We start from the raw sequence: 19930 nt of genomic DNA on the forward strand, positions 1-19930 counted from the left end.
GATTCTAATAGTGGGTTAGGTAGCTGACTGTTTAAAAGAAAATTAATTAGTCTCAATAAAGTAACAGTAATATCGAGGTTCTTTGCTAATCTCAGAGTTCATCAAGAAGCTATGGCAGGGGAGGAAAGAGGTTGGGGGGGGCAGAGACGTACTTGCAATTGCACAATGTCCTAAGTAGTCATTTGCGCTAATGCAAAGGTGTATTTTTTTAAAGATAAATAGCTCTGCCAGGCTCAGTGCTCCCTTGCGCTTTGTGCTGTAGCCCTATACAGACAAGATGGATGAAATGGAGAAGGTGAGCAGAGGGAAGTTATCCAGGCACCGTGCAGCTGGGTACAGAGTTGGGAACAGAAGCTGTGGTGGAACACCAGTAGTCTCCAGTCACTTTAGTAGTGGCTGTGTTTTAGGCATGCTTAGCAGTGCTATAAATAAAGGGTAGAATAAATGGGGGGGTGTTTGTTTTTCAGGACTAAGGAAGGGGGGGGGAGGGGGGCAGTTGTTTAATTTTAGCCACACCTTTTTCTGATTTCTCCAGTGGTGATGCTTCATGACTTCATTGACAAGTTACAGTATAGGGGTGTATACTTGGAAGCAATGTGGATTAGAAATGGTGAAACCTGCATTCCAGTTGTTAGGGTTTTGATATTTGTGTACATCAGAAGACCCATAGTGAGGAGGTTTTTATTGAAGTGTACTACTGATGCCAGTTTGGCTAGAAAGAGGTGGAACTGTAATATACAGTCAGCTGACTATGTACTACTAGAATAGGATGATAGGAGGGGCACAGGGGCCTCTTACAAAGTGATAATCGGGTTCTCAAACAATCAAACTCGTGAAGGAAGAAAAGCAATTTACTTTGTCCACCAAGAACAAAGGATCCATGTCTTATTATAGCAATTTTATAATCAGAGTAAAGAAAATTCATTTTATTTATGCAAAATGCCGTTATATTTTTGGGTACTGCCTCCATTTCTGACGTACCTGAGTGCAGCAGGGCATTAGATGTGGACTGGGGAGCTATGCATGCATGAGGGAATGTGGCATGTAAATAATGAGAATGCCACCCTGCTTCCGTGTTCAATGGAGGCCATCATTCTGTTTCAAAATAATCTGGCAGCAGCCTCTACTTGCAGTGTAATTTCTAAGTGGCTGTTCATTAAATCACAATGCAATGAACTTATAATAACATACGTTATTTCTCTGCAAACATAATTAATCATGAATAATTTTACAATGAATGTCAAAGGCAGTTAATGTGATAGTCCTATTTATTATAAAGGGTGGCCATTACATTATATGGTGTATGATGTCTTGGATGATAACAACTTAAATGCATGTAATAAAATCTTTGAAGGATATCTTGATTTATAACAGCTTGTCCTAGCATCCCCTGGTATGTATGTATTAATAATACATTTTATAATGTCTCACTTAAGGTGAGTGCCATATCCAGATTCTCATTTTGTCAGCCTAGCATATTTGTAGTTGATGCTTAATTGTATGTGTTAATGTGACACAGTGGTAACTGGAGTGTAGATCAAACCCATCCAGAAAAGGGCTATGTACTATGTCTAGCAGAAAGCTGAAGGTTTTGTCTCACCTTTTAGTCTTTGTTTATGTAAAGATACCATCTGGCTAGGATGGCTATGGTAAGGATTTTAAGGGCGTATGTATCACTCACTATTCCTGAGACAGTGAAGTAAGGCTGACAGTAGCTAAATTATTAAAGCCAAAAACCAAACGCAAAACACACAGGGTTGCATTGGCTTAATCCAAGGGCCCATCATCCCCAGTGTCATCTCCCCACGCTGGTGATAGGCAAATGTCTATGCATATGAAGAAGACAAGCACAGATGACACTTGTATTTACTTGCCACCTTCCTTGTCAGGTTGCAATGTATTGGTGATTGATAGCTACTTAGTAATCAGAGGCTTTCTGACTGCAGGACCCAGTGCTCTATTTGCTGACAGGATATTTCTATTCTTTTAAGTAGGATCTAAGGTTGTGAGCTTATCTGTATGGGGAGGATTAATCAAGACAATGAGTTCTTATCTGGTGCATCTCAGTAAAGGGTATTACAAATCAAAAGATTACATTTACATGGTAAATGGAATAGGACTCAAAGCTTTGTTTCCAGTGATACAGGATTCAAGGTGCAACCACTTATTGAATGTAGCAATGGAACTATCTGCATTTTAGAAGGAATTGTCCGTGTCTATAGATACGCAGAGAGGTTTTGCATCTTCCATCTTGCAAAAAGCAGAATAATATATGTTGCTTTTGGAGTGCAAAGGACAAAGATGTCCTAGTCCTGGAGTAGGGCTTGTACATACATTCAGACAAATAAATACGGCATTTTAGTGAAATACCTGAAATCACATTTTAGGTAGAATGTAATTGGCATTCTTTGGGCTGTAGTTCAGACTAGTATGAAAGCAGGATGATATTCTTGATATTGATTACAATGTTGTCAGTAAAGGGTAAACTTCAGTTCTGGTCCTATTCCCGTAGATTTTGCAGGTTTTCTGGAAAAAGGTGTCCAGTACACATTTTCCAGCATAAACTCCCATACAAAGCTCACTATAAAACTAGTGACGCATCCCAAAGCATTCATATCAGAACATCTTGTTTTATCACAGAAATTAATATGCCACTTGTACAGTAATCTGTCAGTAAAAGACTCTTTATTCATAAATGATATGCAGTAATTTACGTCTGTACATTTATCTTCAAAAGGCTATAGCCATACAATTTTTGCAAACCCTACATAAAACATCCAAACTGTCCATTATTACTTTTTCAGTACAATATAACACAGCTGTTTGGCATTACCAAATATATATATGTATATATATTTATATATGTACATGTGCTGAAAAAAGAAGCCAGTGCAGCCTTTTCCAAGGAGTCTTTCCCAAGTATTTTACTGTACAACATTCAGAATTTACATTGATAGAACAAGGCACAGAAAGTGTGGTATGAAGCCAAGGCCATGCTTTTTATTTAATGTTCTTCTCTCTCTTCCTTACTCCTTCAGCTTCATACTAAAGAAAGCATTCAAATCTCTGCTCTTTTCTCAGTTCAGAACACACTGAAACTGTTGGGAGAAGCAGGGGGAGGGAAGAATGCTCAGTCAAATGAGCAAGAACCAACATTTTCAGAACCTATTCATTGCGAAAATAAAGGAGCAGAAGAGAAAATAGGTATCTCTAGAGGAATACTTGTGGTTTTTTCTCTTTTTAAAAAATTATTATTTATTTTGTATTTGATTAGGTTGAAGTTCCCCCTCCCCTTTTCACCAAAAGGCTGGTCAAAACTTTTGAAAGTTGAAAATGCAATGGAAATCTTTCAGTTAGCTCTAGTCATGCATAACATCGTTTTAAGTCTCACCAGACTGACCAGCATCACATTTTACTTGATCCAAATTAACAAAAGGTATACACTTAATGTTTTTGTACCCATGTATAAATTGAGATCAGCAGAGTCACAGTGAGCATGAATTTGATTAAGAGGTGGGAGGAGGCAGCTACATCTCCCAAGTCACAAATTACATGATGTCAGTTTGCTGTTCCCACATATATACCAGAAGTATGTATATGCCACATCCCCAATGAGGCATATATATACGTGTGTGTGTGTGTGTACTGCTTACTGATGCATCAGGGAACTTTGTGAGGTTCACTAATGATATCTGGGTTTTAGATTGAAAGTCGAAAGAATGCAAAAGTCTACAGCTTCATATAAAAATATTCCTCCCTCCCCCTCCAACTTCAGTGCACAAATGGGGCAAAACTGAAGGAATTGCTTGAAAAGGTATCACCACCATAAGGTTAATATTCCAAATTTCAGTATGGGAAATACCAGGTCTTACATTTTTTTCAACTGCAAAAACAAAGCTTCAGTCAGTTCTAAGTGAGGATTTGTTAGGAAACATTCTTGTTCTCTGTAGCAAATACACTTGCTGTTAGATTCATGTCTTCCCCCCCTTCTTCTGTATCAGAAAAAAACTTTAACCAGGCTTGGTGCAGTACACCCTTAACTTCATTTTGTGCTACACATTTCCTTTTGGGATTAGACAACAAGATTTATATACAGAGACCAGATAACACAGGGGTTTGACATCTTCTTAAATCTGCAGAAGTACATTCTCAACCAAGGTTATCACACCGGGGCAGACAAACTAAGTAGCTGCTGACAAAACCACGGTTCTACAGTAGGTGAGTGTCTAATCTCATTAGATTACAGTACACCACATTACAGATCAGGGATGGGTCATCTAATCTCCCTATCCCTTAGCTAAATTTTCACAAGTGACTTCAGCTCTAGTTACCCTGTGACAGCAAGGCAAGGAGGCTACCCATTGAATCCTGGCTCACCCGGATTCCCTTGTAAAGCACAAACCAGTTATTCAATACAATTGAACAGCTTATTTAAAAGCAGCTTTTGCAATAGCTTGAAAATTACAATATACCCCTACCCACCCAAGCCCCAGACAAGAAACACTAGTAGAATCTGTACTATTCACCTCTAATACAAAAAATATAGTGGCAAATTCCTAGACATTTATTTTATTTTTGGACAGAACAGTGAACATGGATACTGACAGATTTTTCTTTTAATTGCGGCAATGAGTAGAACATCAGTTGTTTTCTGCATTGCAGACGCTGTTACTATCAAATGATTCTCTAAGCATTCTTTAATCTTAGAGTGATTTATTTATTTTTGTCCATGTTGGAAAGGAGATTTTTGCTACCACTTATGCTAGTATTGGCAATGAGAGAAAAGAGCTAGACTGTGCGTTACTAGAAAATGATTCCTGATCTTTCGCCAGCATACTGAGTTTTATTTGTTGCTACAGGTATTGTGTGTTATATACCTAGTATTTTTAGTTACTGTACTTGCTCAGGAATCCTTTAAGTAATTTTAACTAGACAGTTTTAATTAGACAATGATTATATATCCAAGAAAGGATATATGTGCCATTTTACATGCTGCTGCGGAAAACCCGCCAGCCTCTTCTGAAGCAGGAATAGTCTCAAGGGAGTAGTTTTACTGAAGCATATACCACAAATGAACAACCCATAGAAAACATTCTTCAGCAGGTTTACCATGAAAAATGTTCTCGGGGAATACTGTTAACCATCTCTACTGCTGTGTAAGAAGTGGGAGAACTTCCCAAGTATAATTCAAATTAGTAAAAGAAAGACTAGAAAGACAAATCTTCAGATCATTCACAGTTGTTAAGGACTTACTTAGAAATAATTTCCTGTTTTCTACTCAGTTAACTACCATCCAAGAAATAATGCAGCCCTTTGCTTAAATATACATAGGCAGAAATAGACTGGGAGGGGGGATTCAAATCATGAACAGAAGTCCACAACAGTTCCTCACTTGTTTTAGCTGCACTGTATACATAAGCTTTATTCTTTGTAGTGGGAAATATTATCTGGAATTGATCAGTTGCTGAATGTTTTAAAACTCTCATATAGCACTATCTCTCAAGTGGAAAAAAAAAAAGAATAGACCTTTTAATATGATGTTAATACCATGGAGTCCTATGACAAGATCCCTGTTTTAGTGATTTATGCTGAATAAGCTTCTCCCTTAACCTGCTGAAAGCAAGATGTGCACAGGCCCATGGAGGAGGAGACCAGCTGTTGCTAGAGATAAAAATAATAACAAAAATAGTTCCCTGTATTTTAAGAGAATTGTGTTGATATCTTTTCATCTATTACAAAAAGCCCAATAAAATTTTTGTGGGAGTACATCTTGGTTTTATGGGACTTGCAGTGGTAAATGAAGTTTGAATTTAAATCTACAGAGCAGGGTTCCTTTCCTTGTGGCTTAAAGGATTTTAATGTAAACTAGTAAGACTGCAAAAGCAGTGTTGTAAAAACTGTAAATTAGCTTTATGATGCTGCAGTCTGGTGGAGCTGTGAAGTGCACCACTTTGGTGACAAAATTGTAAGTCATTTTTAAAATGCAACTATTAGTCTTATATGACTCACAGCTCAGAAATATTTGGGAAAAGTGCTTAGGAGGATGAAAATATACTAGAGCAGATTCTTTGGTGATGTAAAATCAAAATGGCTATTTCACCATCTCAGACTCAGGGCAGCTAGATGGAATCTTAAGTGTGTAACATTACATTTCTCTTTCTTTTACTTTCTAGTTTGTGAAGAGCTTTTAAAAATTATTTTTCAAAAGTTATAATTTATAAAATAGAGGAATAAATTATTAATTTCTGGCCTCTAATCCTGCTTCAGATGTTCCTTTACATCTGTGTTCTGGATCAAATCATATATATATATATATATATATGTATACAGATTTCCAAAAAATTTTCTTAACATAGATGTTAAAAATGTGCTTATAGAATTTTAAGATTGCTAATAATGTTCAACATATCTATTTATATAGCATTTGCATACAAATTCTAAATTATCATTCTGAGAGAATACTGTATTGCAAAGCATACTTACAGCAGGCTTGCGGTGAGCTGGCAAAGTCAGCTGCTTTCTACTGCAGAAAATAGGAAGCAAACATTTAACATCTTTTACTTGTATTGTTTAGCTGTTTGTTAATGGTAACAAAACCCACGTGGCTGCCCCATTTATATGGTAGCAGAAGCATTTACCTAAAAACTGTTTTAATTTCTCCATCTCTAAAACCGGGACTCTGCATAAAAAAGGGAGGAGAACTGGCATAAGCCTCTATAAGTAAAAGTGCTAAGTGCTATTAATATCATGCCATGATGCTAACAGAAAACAACAGAAAGAGAGCATCTGAAAACAGGCATGTGTGTATCAGACACACCAGGTAATCAACAGATGCAGTGGGGGGAAAGGGAATAGAAAAAAACCTTTTTTTTTTTTCTTTTTTTTTCTCTTTTTTTTTTTTTAAATTGAAAAAAGCCTTTTTTTTCCACTCAAAAGTCTAACGCAAGTTCTTATTGTCCAGTTACTGCCTACCAATATCCATCATTAGCATAGAGAACAAATAATTTACTTTTTAGGATTTTTTTTTTTTTTTTTTTTTTTTTAATGATTTTGACATCATCTCTGTCACCTCAGTCTTCTTTTTCAGCTACGCGTTTTTTCCTCACAGGTTTTATTTGCTGGATGTTCAGGATGTACTAGCCTGAGTAATTTGCATAGTAAAGTCAGTTACTGTATTCTCGGGCATCCTGCAGTCTCTTGCAGGCGTTTCTTGTGGCTTTATGCTATAGCAAGATCTTAATCCTCTGGGATTGATACTGAATGTGGGAATAGCAAGAAACTGAGGAAATGGAGGAATTACATGATTTAGCCTGTGTTCCTGTTGAAAAGCAGGTTATTGGTCGCTCCATCTCCAAAAAGATACAGAACTAGAGGTGATACAGAGAATAACAGCAAGGATGTTCAAAGTAGAATAAACCAAGGTTTTTCAGCCTAGACAAGAGAGTGAGTGGAAATTAAATGTGAGAGAAGCCTGTAAAAGAATGTATAATATATGGATAAGGTGATTTGGTAACAGTTACTCAGTATTCCTTACTGCACAGAACTAGGGGAACCCAGTGCAATTGTTAGGCAGCATGTGTTACATGAAAGGAAAGCTTGGAAAGGAAGGGCTGTTTAGGGAAAAAAAAAAAAAAAAAGGGCAAAAGATTGTGATAGTTGTTTCTCCTGGATATTGTTCATGAAGGCCAAGTGTTTCAGTGGGTTCAAAAGGGATGAGTCAGTTTGTTGAAGGACAGTATCAGTGATTCTTAGACACAGTGGTCCAAATGCAATCCCCCTGCTGAGGAAGTCCTTTAGTACAGGGCATGTTTCTTACGCTGTTTCCCTAAACTTTCAATCCTGGTCACTATTAGAGATAGCACACAAGACTGAATGGATTTTCACCTGACATAGTATGGCAGTTCTTACAAGACTCAGGTGTGCAGCTGGATAAGCTCACATGAGAAATGTAGGCTAGTGGTTTGGTTACTGTTTCAAACCCCATTACAGTGCGAGAAAGGTAAATAAGTAGTATTGTGGCATTTCTAGTCCACTTAATAATACAAGAGCATCAAAACAATAATAGGTTACAAAAAGTCAGAGTTCTTGATTCAGATTCACTAAAGAAAGATGAGTAACAAAGAAGCTGCTTTAGCAAAAGTGAAGAAAAACCAGGAAACAAAACCTAAAGGGAAACAACAATACTCTCTTGAGCACTGCAAAATTAAAACCTTACCTTGGGCCCAAAACCGAACGGTTTCTTTTCTGGCACTGTAAGAAACTTTGACATTTATTCCTTTTCAGTACGTTAACTAACTCAGACACTAGACTTCATTGGATTTTGGTGTACAACCCAGATCCCTTCACTCTGAAGGCCCTTTTAGATGTACTTTGGAGGAAGTCACTCTAGACAGCTTCTGGTTTCTCTCTCTCTCTAGGCTTTACCGAGCATTCAGTAGGCAGAGTTGGGTGTTGCTGTACATAGAGGTTTTTTTCAAAGCTACCCAAGTCTTGAAAGTAAACACTGTGCATTTCCTGAGAAAAAGCTTTAAGGTCTGAGGTCCATACAGCAGCTCTTTTGACCTCATATGCTGTGTGTAGCTCACATATATTTGGAATACAAGAAGAGAAAACACATACAGCTCTTCGGAGTGACATGAATATATTACAGCACCTGCAGGGTAGTACTTAGGTCTCTGTTGTGGTAGCTAACCTAAGCTAGTTTGAAAATTAAAACTGCATCTGAGGAGAAGCTGAGAACAAATTAACTGCTGGAAAGTGACTGTAGCTGGTTTCCCAGACAACGACAGCTCACTAAAACTCCACTGCTTTTCTGTGGATGCCATTCCCTGGTTTTTTTTCTTTAATTCATGATATTTTGTCCAATGAAGAACAGGTTTCCGAGGAGGAGGACTGGAAGTCGCTAGAAATATAATTCAAACACAGATAGAACCATGTGCTGCTGAAAACAGTGGCAGCTTGCTGCCAAATCAGCTGGTATTTTTGTCTCAGTCTTAAATATGCTTGCAGCCATTATGATTTTCCATTGCAAACAGGAACTCTCATGGCAGGCTGCATGAAATACTGAAGTGCAGAAAATGTTTGGGGAAGTCTAAGTATTTAGAAGTCTAAGACTATTCCAGCCCGCTGAGCTGGGAAAGCAATGAAATTTGCAATTTCAGATGAGCGAGAACAAGCAAAGTCTTACGTCAAGAGTTGTTCATCATACTTTTCAGAACTGGAATCCTGGGTAAAGAAATAGTTTCAGATTATTACAGATTTGCACACTAAGTACCTACCCTGTGGCCTATCATGCTGCTCTCAGCCAAATACGGGGGTAAAATACCCCCAGAATGCTTGTTTTCAATTTCTTGCATTTCCATAAAGCTCCTAAAGTCTTGTTTATGTTCCTGCTTTATACTGATTGTATTCCTATCACCAAAACTGATAGCCTAGGGCCAGAGCTAATGAGCACCTTGGCTAATTTTAAAGAATATATGAGTAAAAATAATGGTTAAATTTGGCTCAGTACCAGTTCCACTAGGACACGCTCACAGTGACAGCTCTCTTTTTGGTTCAGTTGAAGTAATAAATTATTTTGTACAAAATGGATAAAAAATGAGGAGAATTCTCTAGTTAGATTCTGGTTTTGGTGGTAAATGCAATATGTTTGTAACTAAACCAAATGTAACACAGCCAGCTTTATATCCTGTGAAATTTCCAGATTGTACAATGAAATCAAACCAATTTTTGGCAGTATCATGTGGGGTTTCTGGTTTCGGTCTGGAACTAAACCAAAGTTAAGCTTTGCCGATTTGACTTCACCTTTACTTTTTAGTTCAGCCCCAGAACATGAAGCAATAAAAAAAATGTGTAAACTTGCTAAAATAGGGCTGGCAATTTCCTGCATTTTATTTGGTGGCTATATCCACCCCCAAAGAAACATTTTTTTGACCAAGTTTGCAGACCAAGAACTTTAGAAAATTTCTCTCTCACACGTGCACACTCTAATTTCACAGAGAAGGGTTTTGTTCTGTTATTCTGTTAACAGAATAGGCAGGAAAGCTCTGCAGCAAATGTACATTCATTAAGTGATTGAATTTTTAAAAGAAATTGTTTGGAATGCACATAATATCAATTAAATAGTTATGAGATCTTCTAATTCCTCAAACATCTGAACAGGATAAGGCCAGATTTTCTTTTTTTCTGTAGCAGATACAAAGTGACAACATGATATCAAATGACATTTTAAACCCACTCTTTAAGTGTGGTAAGTTAGAGATGCAGGACAAAAGGGAGTCACGGCCCCAAGAAGACAAACCTTTAAACTAGGATTAACCTCTGGCGGCTCTAAATACTCAATATCATATTTGCTGATTTTCACTAGGCATTATATTAGCATTACTGTTTCCTAAATACATTATGTCATAATATTTACCTTTTATGGTTCTGTATCTCACTCTTTCCTGCCCCAGGAATGATAGACGTGTAGTTTGGTTTCTGACATTAAAACATGAATTTTAAATGAGAGAGGACAGGGAGAAGCTTGTGTTTTCCTTATTACTGAGATGATTTTTAGTAGGGCTTCTTCTGCTCCTCCAACTGAAAACTGCATTGTGGAAATGAGTGTCTGTTTCCATACACACTGTGCAGAAACCCTTATTTCCTCCCTGCCAAAGAGAATCTCTAGTGTAATAGTCAAAGCTGGCCATCAGTTCTTGAATGGAAAAAAGTGACTAAAGTCCATTTTGTCTGCTGTAGTTGAAGTCAGGCTCCTCAATCTCAGTTTCTGTTATGTCTGAGATTTTGGAGTGCGTCCTTCCTATTTCTTCCAGGGCACAGGCTAGGGAGTCAAGATCGCCATCATGTTGATGTCGGGCTTCCCAGAGGTCCAGAATGACAGCAGATGGACTGCTTTGTGTAGCAAAATAGGAGAGATTCCTAAAAGGAGGGGAGAAAAAGGTAAAACAAAAAGGATGAAAAACAGCATATACTGTAGCTACCATGAATGTGAAAGTGCCCTCTGTGGTGCCTAGTGCTATAGATGCGTTTAAAAAACAAAAAACCTTCAGCAAGACCTAGATGAGATGAGTGGAGGGAACCCTGAAGAGGGGACACAATGGTGCATTTATTCTTCAAATGTCACTTGCTCAGTTTAGCAGAAGGAGAATGAACAAGGGACTTGTATATTCTGAGGTACATAAACGCTGGCCAGCAGCACCATCCTGTATGATTTAGAAAACAAGTCAGTTCTGGAAAGCATCATTAGTAAACTTAGCAAGTATTTGTCAGGGAGAGGAATTATGTAACTTAAATTGATGCTTGTGGTTATGTGAAGATATGACATTTTTAATTTGTAAATTTATATCTTATTTATATGTAGTGTTTAGGACTTTGCAGGGATGAGATTTGCAAATAATTTGGTAAAACAAAGCATGTATCTTAAGCACATTACCCTATAACTCCTTCTATTTATGGGCTTTGGACATAATAATCTGGATAAATATATTAACTTCACATTCACAAGCATAAATGTTATTTATACATTTGTATTACATATAGATAGATATATAAAAATACAAGAAGAAACAGATTAACCTGTAGCACAGAAAAGGAAATTTGGACTTGAATGCTATTGTTTGGTTTTTTAAACCAACTCTAACATAATTAAATATTTGCTACTGACCATTTTTGGACTGTTACTCATGAGTGAAAAACAGGCAGATACTATTTCCCCCCCCGCCTCAAGCTTTGCTAATCACCTTTCCTCAGGACATTCATCTCTATTGGTGATCAAAAGTTAACATACAGTGACCAGTTTGTGTATGTGTAGTACAATTCCAGCTTTGAAGAAGTTCTTTGTAGCAACAATATGAATAGTTTTAGTGCATTGCAAGAACAGATTACTGTCTAAACTGAGGAACTAAAGCCAGGCTGTTACTCTTGTCAAGTAATACCTTGACTGCTACTAGTAATACCTAGACATAACTACTAGTATGGCAGTAGCCTGTATTTTGAAATAGATGGGGGAAATATTACGATGACCCTAATGGATTATGCTGTACAGCAGATATGTGTAAATCTATGAAGTCAAGTATTTGTGCTCTACCATCTGGTTTTATAACTACATTTTGGGTTGTTTAAACTGCTCAACAACTTCCTTTTTCTATCTATGAATTTGATTTTATAAAAATAATAGATATTGCAAAGACCCTACCAGGTGTCTCCAACACAGAATCAAAAGTTTAAGGGTTATCACAAATTTGGTCTTACACAAGTCAATGTAATCTCCTTAGTACACTGTCTCAGTTTCCTGAGAAAGAGAAATCTCCAGCTTCCTCTACGCGCGAGGAACAGAAACCAGGGGAGACTAAAGTGCCTGACAATAGGTAGTAAACACTGCTAAGTAAAGCAGAATTTTCTGACTCTCTCACTGCTGCAAGACTATAAGTTACTTTTTTTCTTTGGTTCAGATGTGGTTTATTGAGATTCCCATGCAAAGCAACAAGTCAATGAAAAGTTATTTTGCTTAAGTATCCCTCTGCCCTCTTGGGAACATATTTATGGCATTCGTGACAATCGGTAAATATTTCTGTGAGTGAACTGCCTCCACCAATTTAATTTAGCCAAGTGGAAGAAGCAAAATAAATAGTAAATCAGTTTTTACAGCTTCTTTCAGTTTTAATAATCATAATATTATTACTCCTAACAGTAGAGCATGACTTTCTTTTTTAAATATGTCTTTTCCTTGGAAAAAAAAAAAATCTGCAAAATGTTTAATTAATTTTGGAATAGAAAATATGTAGACAGAAGCCAAGGCAACAGGCCATATGATTTTTTTTGAGAGAACACGCAACCTCCGAAGTCCTTCTAGTCTCGTACTTCACCAAGACCCCACCCTTGTGGGTGTACAAAGAAAAGGTCCAGCCCAGAACAAACTGACCTGAGAAGCAAACATACATCAGATAGGACAGGGCACACTGATTTATTCAGAGGAGAAGGCAGTTCCTGTTTTCAGCAACTAGTCGTATATAAAAGAATGTATGAACTACAGCTTATCCTTGAGAGTTAAGTATGTAAATTACTATGCACACATCTTTAATACCAGCAGACAAAGAAAACCGTAACAGCATCAAATTATTGCTACTGCATATGTAAATGTTCACCTTTCAAAATTGCCTTCCATTACCTGTTAATGCTGTTTTTTTGTGCTAACATCTGCCAGTCTTTGCCTTTGGCGTTGGGTGTGTCAAACGTTGCACAGATTCGTTGTCTAATGGAGTAGGGGATTTTGAATGCTTTTGGACCCATCTGTGCAGGGAAGTTGCTGTCATCATGTGCAAAGAAAGTGATGGTTTCTCTTTCATTCTACACAGAATATAAAAGCAAAGCAGTTAGGGCATCAGGCTTTCTGCCTACGGTGGGTCTGTAGGTGGCTGTCTTTAGCACAGTAACAGAGGAACACCAAGAGTCCTATGGTACACGCCTGTCGAGAAAAGGGGAAGTGAGACAGGATTTCTGCACAGAATCTTCAAAGTGAGAACAGCTGGGAGTGGAGACAGTTCTGTACGCTTTTTGCTGCCTTGTTATGCAGGGATCTATCTACCTGCAGTGAGCCTGTCTATGTATACCTATTGGTGTATCAAGTCTGCTTTTGGAGAAAGAAAGAATCAAACCTGAGCCTGCTGAGATTCCAGCTACAGTTTGTAGAACTGACAACAGAAAATTGAATAGCTAAGAGGTATTTTTCTGATTCGTGAAGGAACTTCTAGAACATCACAAGCACTTATGTATAAAAACATTTTAAACAGTGTCATTTTCCTTCTACTAGTTTCCTCTTTTTTTTTAATTTTTGTGTTACAGATGAAGTCCAGTAGAGCAGTGACTGGTAGATGCAATGCCACAAAAGCATATGGGTTTCTAAATCTTTAATTGCTTAAGCCTAAAATATGGACACATAAATCTCACATTTGTGATTTTTTTAAAAAACACCTAAATTCTATAAGTACCTCAGTTCTTCCATATTAAAAATGTCTTTGGAATCCAGGTCCTTTTGTAGATCTGGCCCATTCTTTTCCTATAAAATTATACCACTCTTGTGTAATAGAGTCACATTTCCATGCGTTATTCGTTTCAGTGCAATGCAGCATAAATATTAAATAACAATGATGCTATAGTCTCTTCATATAACATTTATGACACATCCCAAAAGTCATCCATGCAAAGTAATAGCGGTGCTGTAGATATCTCTCATGGTCTGACTGTTAAATTAAATATGCAGAACAATAGTAGAGTTTCATACCCTGCACATGTGAGATAAGCTACTGCTACCTGGTTAGTTCAAGGAATTGTAGTATTCAAGTATTCAGTTGTTATTTATATATTTTTTTAACAGTCAAATTATCCGCACTCTTCAATCACTTTTTGAGATAGGCATGAGAAAACCTTCCATGCTAGCAAATCCATTTGAAGACAAAATTGTAACATGCTTTGGGGACTTGTGGACAGATAGGTCCCTTAAAAAAAAAAAAAAGAGAGAGAGAGAGAGAGAGGGAGGAAAAAAAAACCTGCAGCAGCAACACTCTATTGAGAGATACATAGAATGACAGAAGTTTTTTATGAAATAACAATAAAGAACCAGTAAAATGCTTGGCCGTATTCTGAGGATGTTTTTATACAGGATGATGTTTGCGGTTTTCTTATTTAGTTGCTGCATTCTCTGCATAGTGCATTTAGCAATGATCATATATCTTTAATCCAGAAGTATTAATCTGGATTGATCAACAAAGACGTTCAATAATCTAAAAAAAGCAGCTGAAGTTTTCATTGCTGTAGGACACATCACCAGCTTGCTTGACTAGATGTTTGATATCTTTCACCTGTGAGCAAAGCTACCATCCTTGCAAGACATTCTGTGTATACAAAAATGCTCTAGTAAGTGAGTAGTCAGTGCCTAAGAGCATACAGGCAATCCATCCATTTTCAACTCTCAGTGCTCTGCAAACTATCAAAACCTTTTTGCAAGAAAACTATTACCACCAACTCAAATATAAATTATTTTTAGTGTTGTAGAATCTCTGTGCTTTGATTTCTGCTGGAAATGGAATTGCTAAGGCTTTATATACTTGTTAACAGTTTTGAACAGGGCATAAGAAACTAAACAGAGATAGAAAGGACAAAAATGGGGAGGGGTCATGTCACATACTACACAGCAACTTAACAAAACAAAAAAAGAGAGAGAACACTTTACCTCTAGAATGGATGTCTGGATCTGTAGGATTTGCTCATGACCCTTGACTTGTCGGACGCAGATCTTGCAGGACAGCTGTGTAGTTGCAGGTGTGTAGCGCTCCAGTGAAAAGGCACAGTGCAGTGGCTTCTGGCTGCTGCACCACACACGAGAGAATGGGACTTCCTATGAGAGAAACATTTCCCACAACAACAGGGAAGCAGGCATGAAAGAGAAATTGTGACAATCGCAAAATAGGAAAAAAGTCCATGATTTTTCTCTGCAATTGCGTTTTTACTAGCATCCCTGCAAACTCAAAGTAGGACAAAACTAATAAGTGACGATTCAATTGATAAATACTGAGATGTTACATTTACTGAAAGCTTAGATTTCATTCAGTGACATACATGATGAGAGACTCCCATCTAAAATGAAACTCGAGAAAGATGCACTCTTACTCCAATCTGTGTCTGCTTGCCATCGCTTTGTACTACAGAATCCAAAAAAAGGAACTTCAAATCAAGAACTGTTCTTCTTCTGTAAGTTAATGCAGCATAGAGCATGACAGCGTATTTTCTATATTTATGTTCCATCCGAATTTAAAAACACCCACCTGCCTGGGTAGTCACGTGCAGCCCACTGCACATCATTGGTCAGTCTCAGTTTTACTTCTTAGTTTCATCCTGTTATATTCTGTGACTACTTTCAGTGACTCCTCTACTTCAGCCAGGGACAGTTTATGGGATGAATGCCCTCATCAAATGCTACATAGACAACTGCAGCAATTAATCATCAGAGATTTCTGGCATCTCTGGTTGCTTTGAGTTCCTAAAAACGTACGGAAATAGACAGGAGAAGTACATAGGGGGCAACTAACTTCTGTTTTATGATTACTTTGTAAATACCAAAGGTCTCTTGCTGGTCTCTTCTCTTAACACTTTTGGAACACTTTTTTTTTTTTTTTTTTTTAATTCTAAACTAACATCAGCTACAAACCCACTATGGTGTTCCACACTGTAGCCATGAAGGCCTGTAAATAGTAAAAACAATTAAACCAAACATGTTCTCTATTAATTTCAAGATATTGGAAAATACTGTAGAATTGGCAACCTGGAGAAGAATGTAAAAGGGAAAAAAGACTGATATTAATATTTCATTCTATTATATCTTAGCATTCATCCATATGAATATGGGACAGCATTAAACAGCTTCAGTGAGCAATTATTCTAACACGAGAAAACTAGTTTAAAGATTTTTACATTAGTTTTTCTAGAGCAGGATTATGGATTTTCAGATTAGTCTGTCCCTTTTTCACACACTACTTTTAAATTTTAGAATGTATTTGAAAGGCATGTGAAGCTGATCCTTCAAAGAAAATACAGTAATTACTATACGCAAAATTTAATCTGGGCATGCATTCTTGCATTTTTCAGAGCTTTATAAAGGGTTAATAAATGACAGACAAGGACATAAAATGTGCTGCCTGTAGGCAGCTATAATTCCTTCAGTATTTAATACTGATAGTTATAACTGAGTGACCTGTCAACTAGTCACTTGTCATAATTAGCTGTTTAAATCAAGTAAATCATGAATTTAACTTAAACGATCAGTTTATATATATATGGAAGCTCACCTAAAAGCTTACAGCTCAGAAAACATGCATTTCTTCATTCTTGTCTTCCTATAAGCCATTTTTACTGGACTTAGGTTGCGATCTTTTCTGTGCCCCTGAAGACATTAGCTATGCACTGGTAATCTGAGAATATACAGCTTCAAAGATCAGCCTCACCCTATACTTTAAAGTACAGTCAAGACTAAACTAGGGAGAATATTGTTGTACTCATAGCTGATAATGCAGTTTACTGCTTCTTAAGAGTGTCTCAGCCCATCTGTAACGATGCACTAAGTGATAATGATAAGCTCTGCGTTTAGATCCCGAGTTGGTAGCAGTAGCAAGGTACCAACAGCGATAAAGAAAACATTAGCAAACTACTAGAAGTGGAGCAACTGTAATTAGATTTTTCCAGAGTAATCATCTCTGCTTTCATTCAGAGTGGAAGAATCACTCAGCTGAAAAGAATTATATGAAACATAATACAGGGGGGCAAAGCATGGTGGAACGATGAGTGTTTAAAGTATTCCAGAAATGCTTTCGGTTTTATTCTCCCTTTGTAATTAAGTTCCTAGCAGACAGAGGGAATGTAAATCATCTCATAGCTACAGACAGACACTGGATCCTCTAAGAGACACAAGATGCTAGGAGGACAGCTGCTTTTAACCCCCAAAGGTGCCTGTCTGGCTTCTTAACATGCTTGTCACAGCCTCTTCCTGCTCTAACACCCAACTAGTTTTTCAGGGTTCTCCCTAGTTACTTGTGAACACGGTGGGAAGGATGCCAAGCACTCAGCATCTGCTCCTGCAGGATGGCCAGGACAAACAAATGCACTTAGCAGAGTCTGGAGAAATTCTGACTACCACCTGCCATTAACTGCTTTTATGCCACAGTTTTACATGATGATTTATTCATCTGTTCAAGCCTTGAAGCAGGATCTTTACTTGTCTGAGAGATCATTAACATAAGTCTTGCCTCATTGCACTATCTGATAATGGTTTCATTTGGTGGACCAAATGACAATTATGCAATAGGCTCCTTCCAGTTGTTTTTGACAACCAGAGCAGCCAGCTTGTTTTTAAAGTGTGGTATGCAGGAGAGAAAACAAGTAAACATTGGAAGAAACTCCACATGAAGAAGTAGATTTTTTTTATATATAAAAAGGCTGGAACCAAATCAGAGCTGTCAAGAGAGTTGGGACATTTCACAACACATTTCACCGAGAGGGAAATACAAAGCCAGTATAAGTTGTTCTGCAGTTTCTCTTAGGAACAATTATTACCTGTCCAAGTCATCCAAACTATACTCAATTATAAAATGTAAATATTTATTTAGCTTCAGTATCAGCACCGTGTCAGACCATTCTGTCAGCAGAGGTTGTTTTGCACATGCTTCTTTTTAACCCTGAGTGGCTGCTGAGAGAATGGGAATGTGCCTACTATGATCAAAATCTTCAGCAGGTCTGCCGTTCTATGCCTGCCTTAAAGCAAGCCCAGCACTTAAGCATTCTTCTGTGGGTTATGGCTCCCTCATCTGACTTTTTATTTTTTGTTTTTATCTTGCAGCAATAAATTTAATAGCTACTTTGGGCTGTGCCACTTGCATTAGATTCAGCAAAGTGAGGTCCTTGCAGTGCATGAAGATAAATACAGAGAAATTTGCATTGGCTATCGTGTCTTGTTCTAACAGCACCCTGCAGTTCAGTTTTGACTGGGAACTCTGGACTATTACTTGCCAACAGAGAACAAAATTACCTGAGTTTAATATACCATAAGCAATATATTTATTCATAGAAGTTGTACGTAGCATTAAGAAAAGTGCTGAACTGCACACAAAGTATTTTGAGGCCTCTGAGTCACTCTCAGAACTTTGCATGCACCAGGGACTCACAATCAGCAAAGGAGGTAATGCCCCAAAGAAAAAACTTTGCAGAAATTATCAGGCAGAAATAATCCTCCCTGAATTCTTAACTACAAAGAAACATTGAGGCTAGACTAGCAAAATCATAAGGCAATGCATTTTTGTTGCATACTCAGAGATTAAAACCACACCTTTCAAAAATAAAAGGGACCATTGTCTTTTCTGGGTTATGCCTATACCAGTGAAAATTCTCACTTCCTCTGAATTCAAAGGTAAACAGATAAAATTGACAAGTACCTGACATGCAGTAAATGGTTTAATTCTCCAAAGGAAAGGAGGGATATCAAGGACAGATATCTGAAGGCTGAAGGTATTCCCTTTGAAGTGCAAAAGCTTGGGTTCCTCCAGTAATTGTCCTCCTTGGAGTCTTTCATCCGAAACCACTTCCTGCAACCGCAGAGGAGGAAAGAATTTTTTCAGTATTAGGAACAAATACCAAATCTAATGAAAATCCATCTTTATGGAAGGTGAAAATACATCTTTATGTTTATGTACAGCATATCAGGGTACAGCGGTGGAGTATTTCTCTCATGGGCCAGATGACAGTATGACACTTGACATACAAAGCTCAGCGAGATATTTATTTAACAGACTAAAAGGAAGATAGACAACATAACACATGCTTGGTGAATAGTCTACTCAGTTACAGATTAAATCGACAGCAGTTTTGGTGAGAAAGTACTCTCAGGACTTTAAAGAGCACTGAAAGAAACACACCAAGGGTACGCTTTAGACAAAATGCTTCAGTTTCATTTCGCCTCTCTTGGACATTTTCAGAATTACTGGACAAGATCCTGAGCAATCTTGGAAGGGCTGACTTTGAGCAGGAATTTGCACTACAGCCCTCTAGAGGTCTGTTCCAACCTAGATTTTTATATAATTCTGTGAATTTAAAACATAATAGTAAAAAAATGACCCCTGCCTGTACTTACGTAATGTTTATTCTTGTACTGTTACGGTAAAAATACTACTAGTGAGGAAGGAGAGCTTGCAGAAGTCTTTAAAAATCAGCTAGCAAGCAGTCTTTCAAAATTACTTTTATCCACATAAATTATAAAAAATCTGTGTGCATCAAAGAGGTTTAGTGCTTGTCAGTAGTGAAGTTATTATTAGAAGAGCTACTGGAATCATTGTGACCTTCTGAAAATATAATGACTACCAGAGCTTTCTGAAACTATAATAATGGATTT

General features: G+C 37.4%; 1 protein-coding gene across 3 annotated transcripts in view; it reads right to left on the reverse strand.

Moving 5' to 3' along the window:
* Positions 1-2668: 2668 nt before the first annotated feature.
* UNC5D (unc-5 netrin receptor D) overlaps positions 2669-19930 on the reverse strand; it is a 175698-nt gene continuing 158436 nt past the window's right edge. For all 3 annotated transcript variants that reach the window (XM_030035759.1, XM_030035760.1, XM_030035758.1), the window contains 4 exons: positions 18978-19127; positions 15230-15394; positions 13169-13347; positions 2669-10920 (listed from right to left, as the gene is read on the reverse strand). In XM_030035759.1, the coding sequence (XP_029891619.1) occupies positions 10716-10920; positions 13169-13347; positions 15230-15394; positions 18978-19127 (699 nt within the window). In that variant the 3' untranslated portion in view covers positions 2669-10715. The remainder of the gene's footprint in view (positions 10921-13168; positions 13348-15229; positions 15395-18977; positions 19128-19930) is intronic.

This window comes from Aquila chrysaetos, chromosome 13 (genome assembly GCF_900496995.4).
Source record: "Aquila chrysaetos chrysaetos chromosome 13, bAquChr1.4, whole genome shotgun sequence".
NCBI lineage: Eukaryota > Metazoa > Chordata > Aves > Accipitriformes > Accipitridae > Aquila > Aquila chrysaetos.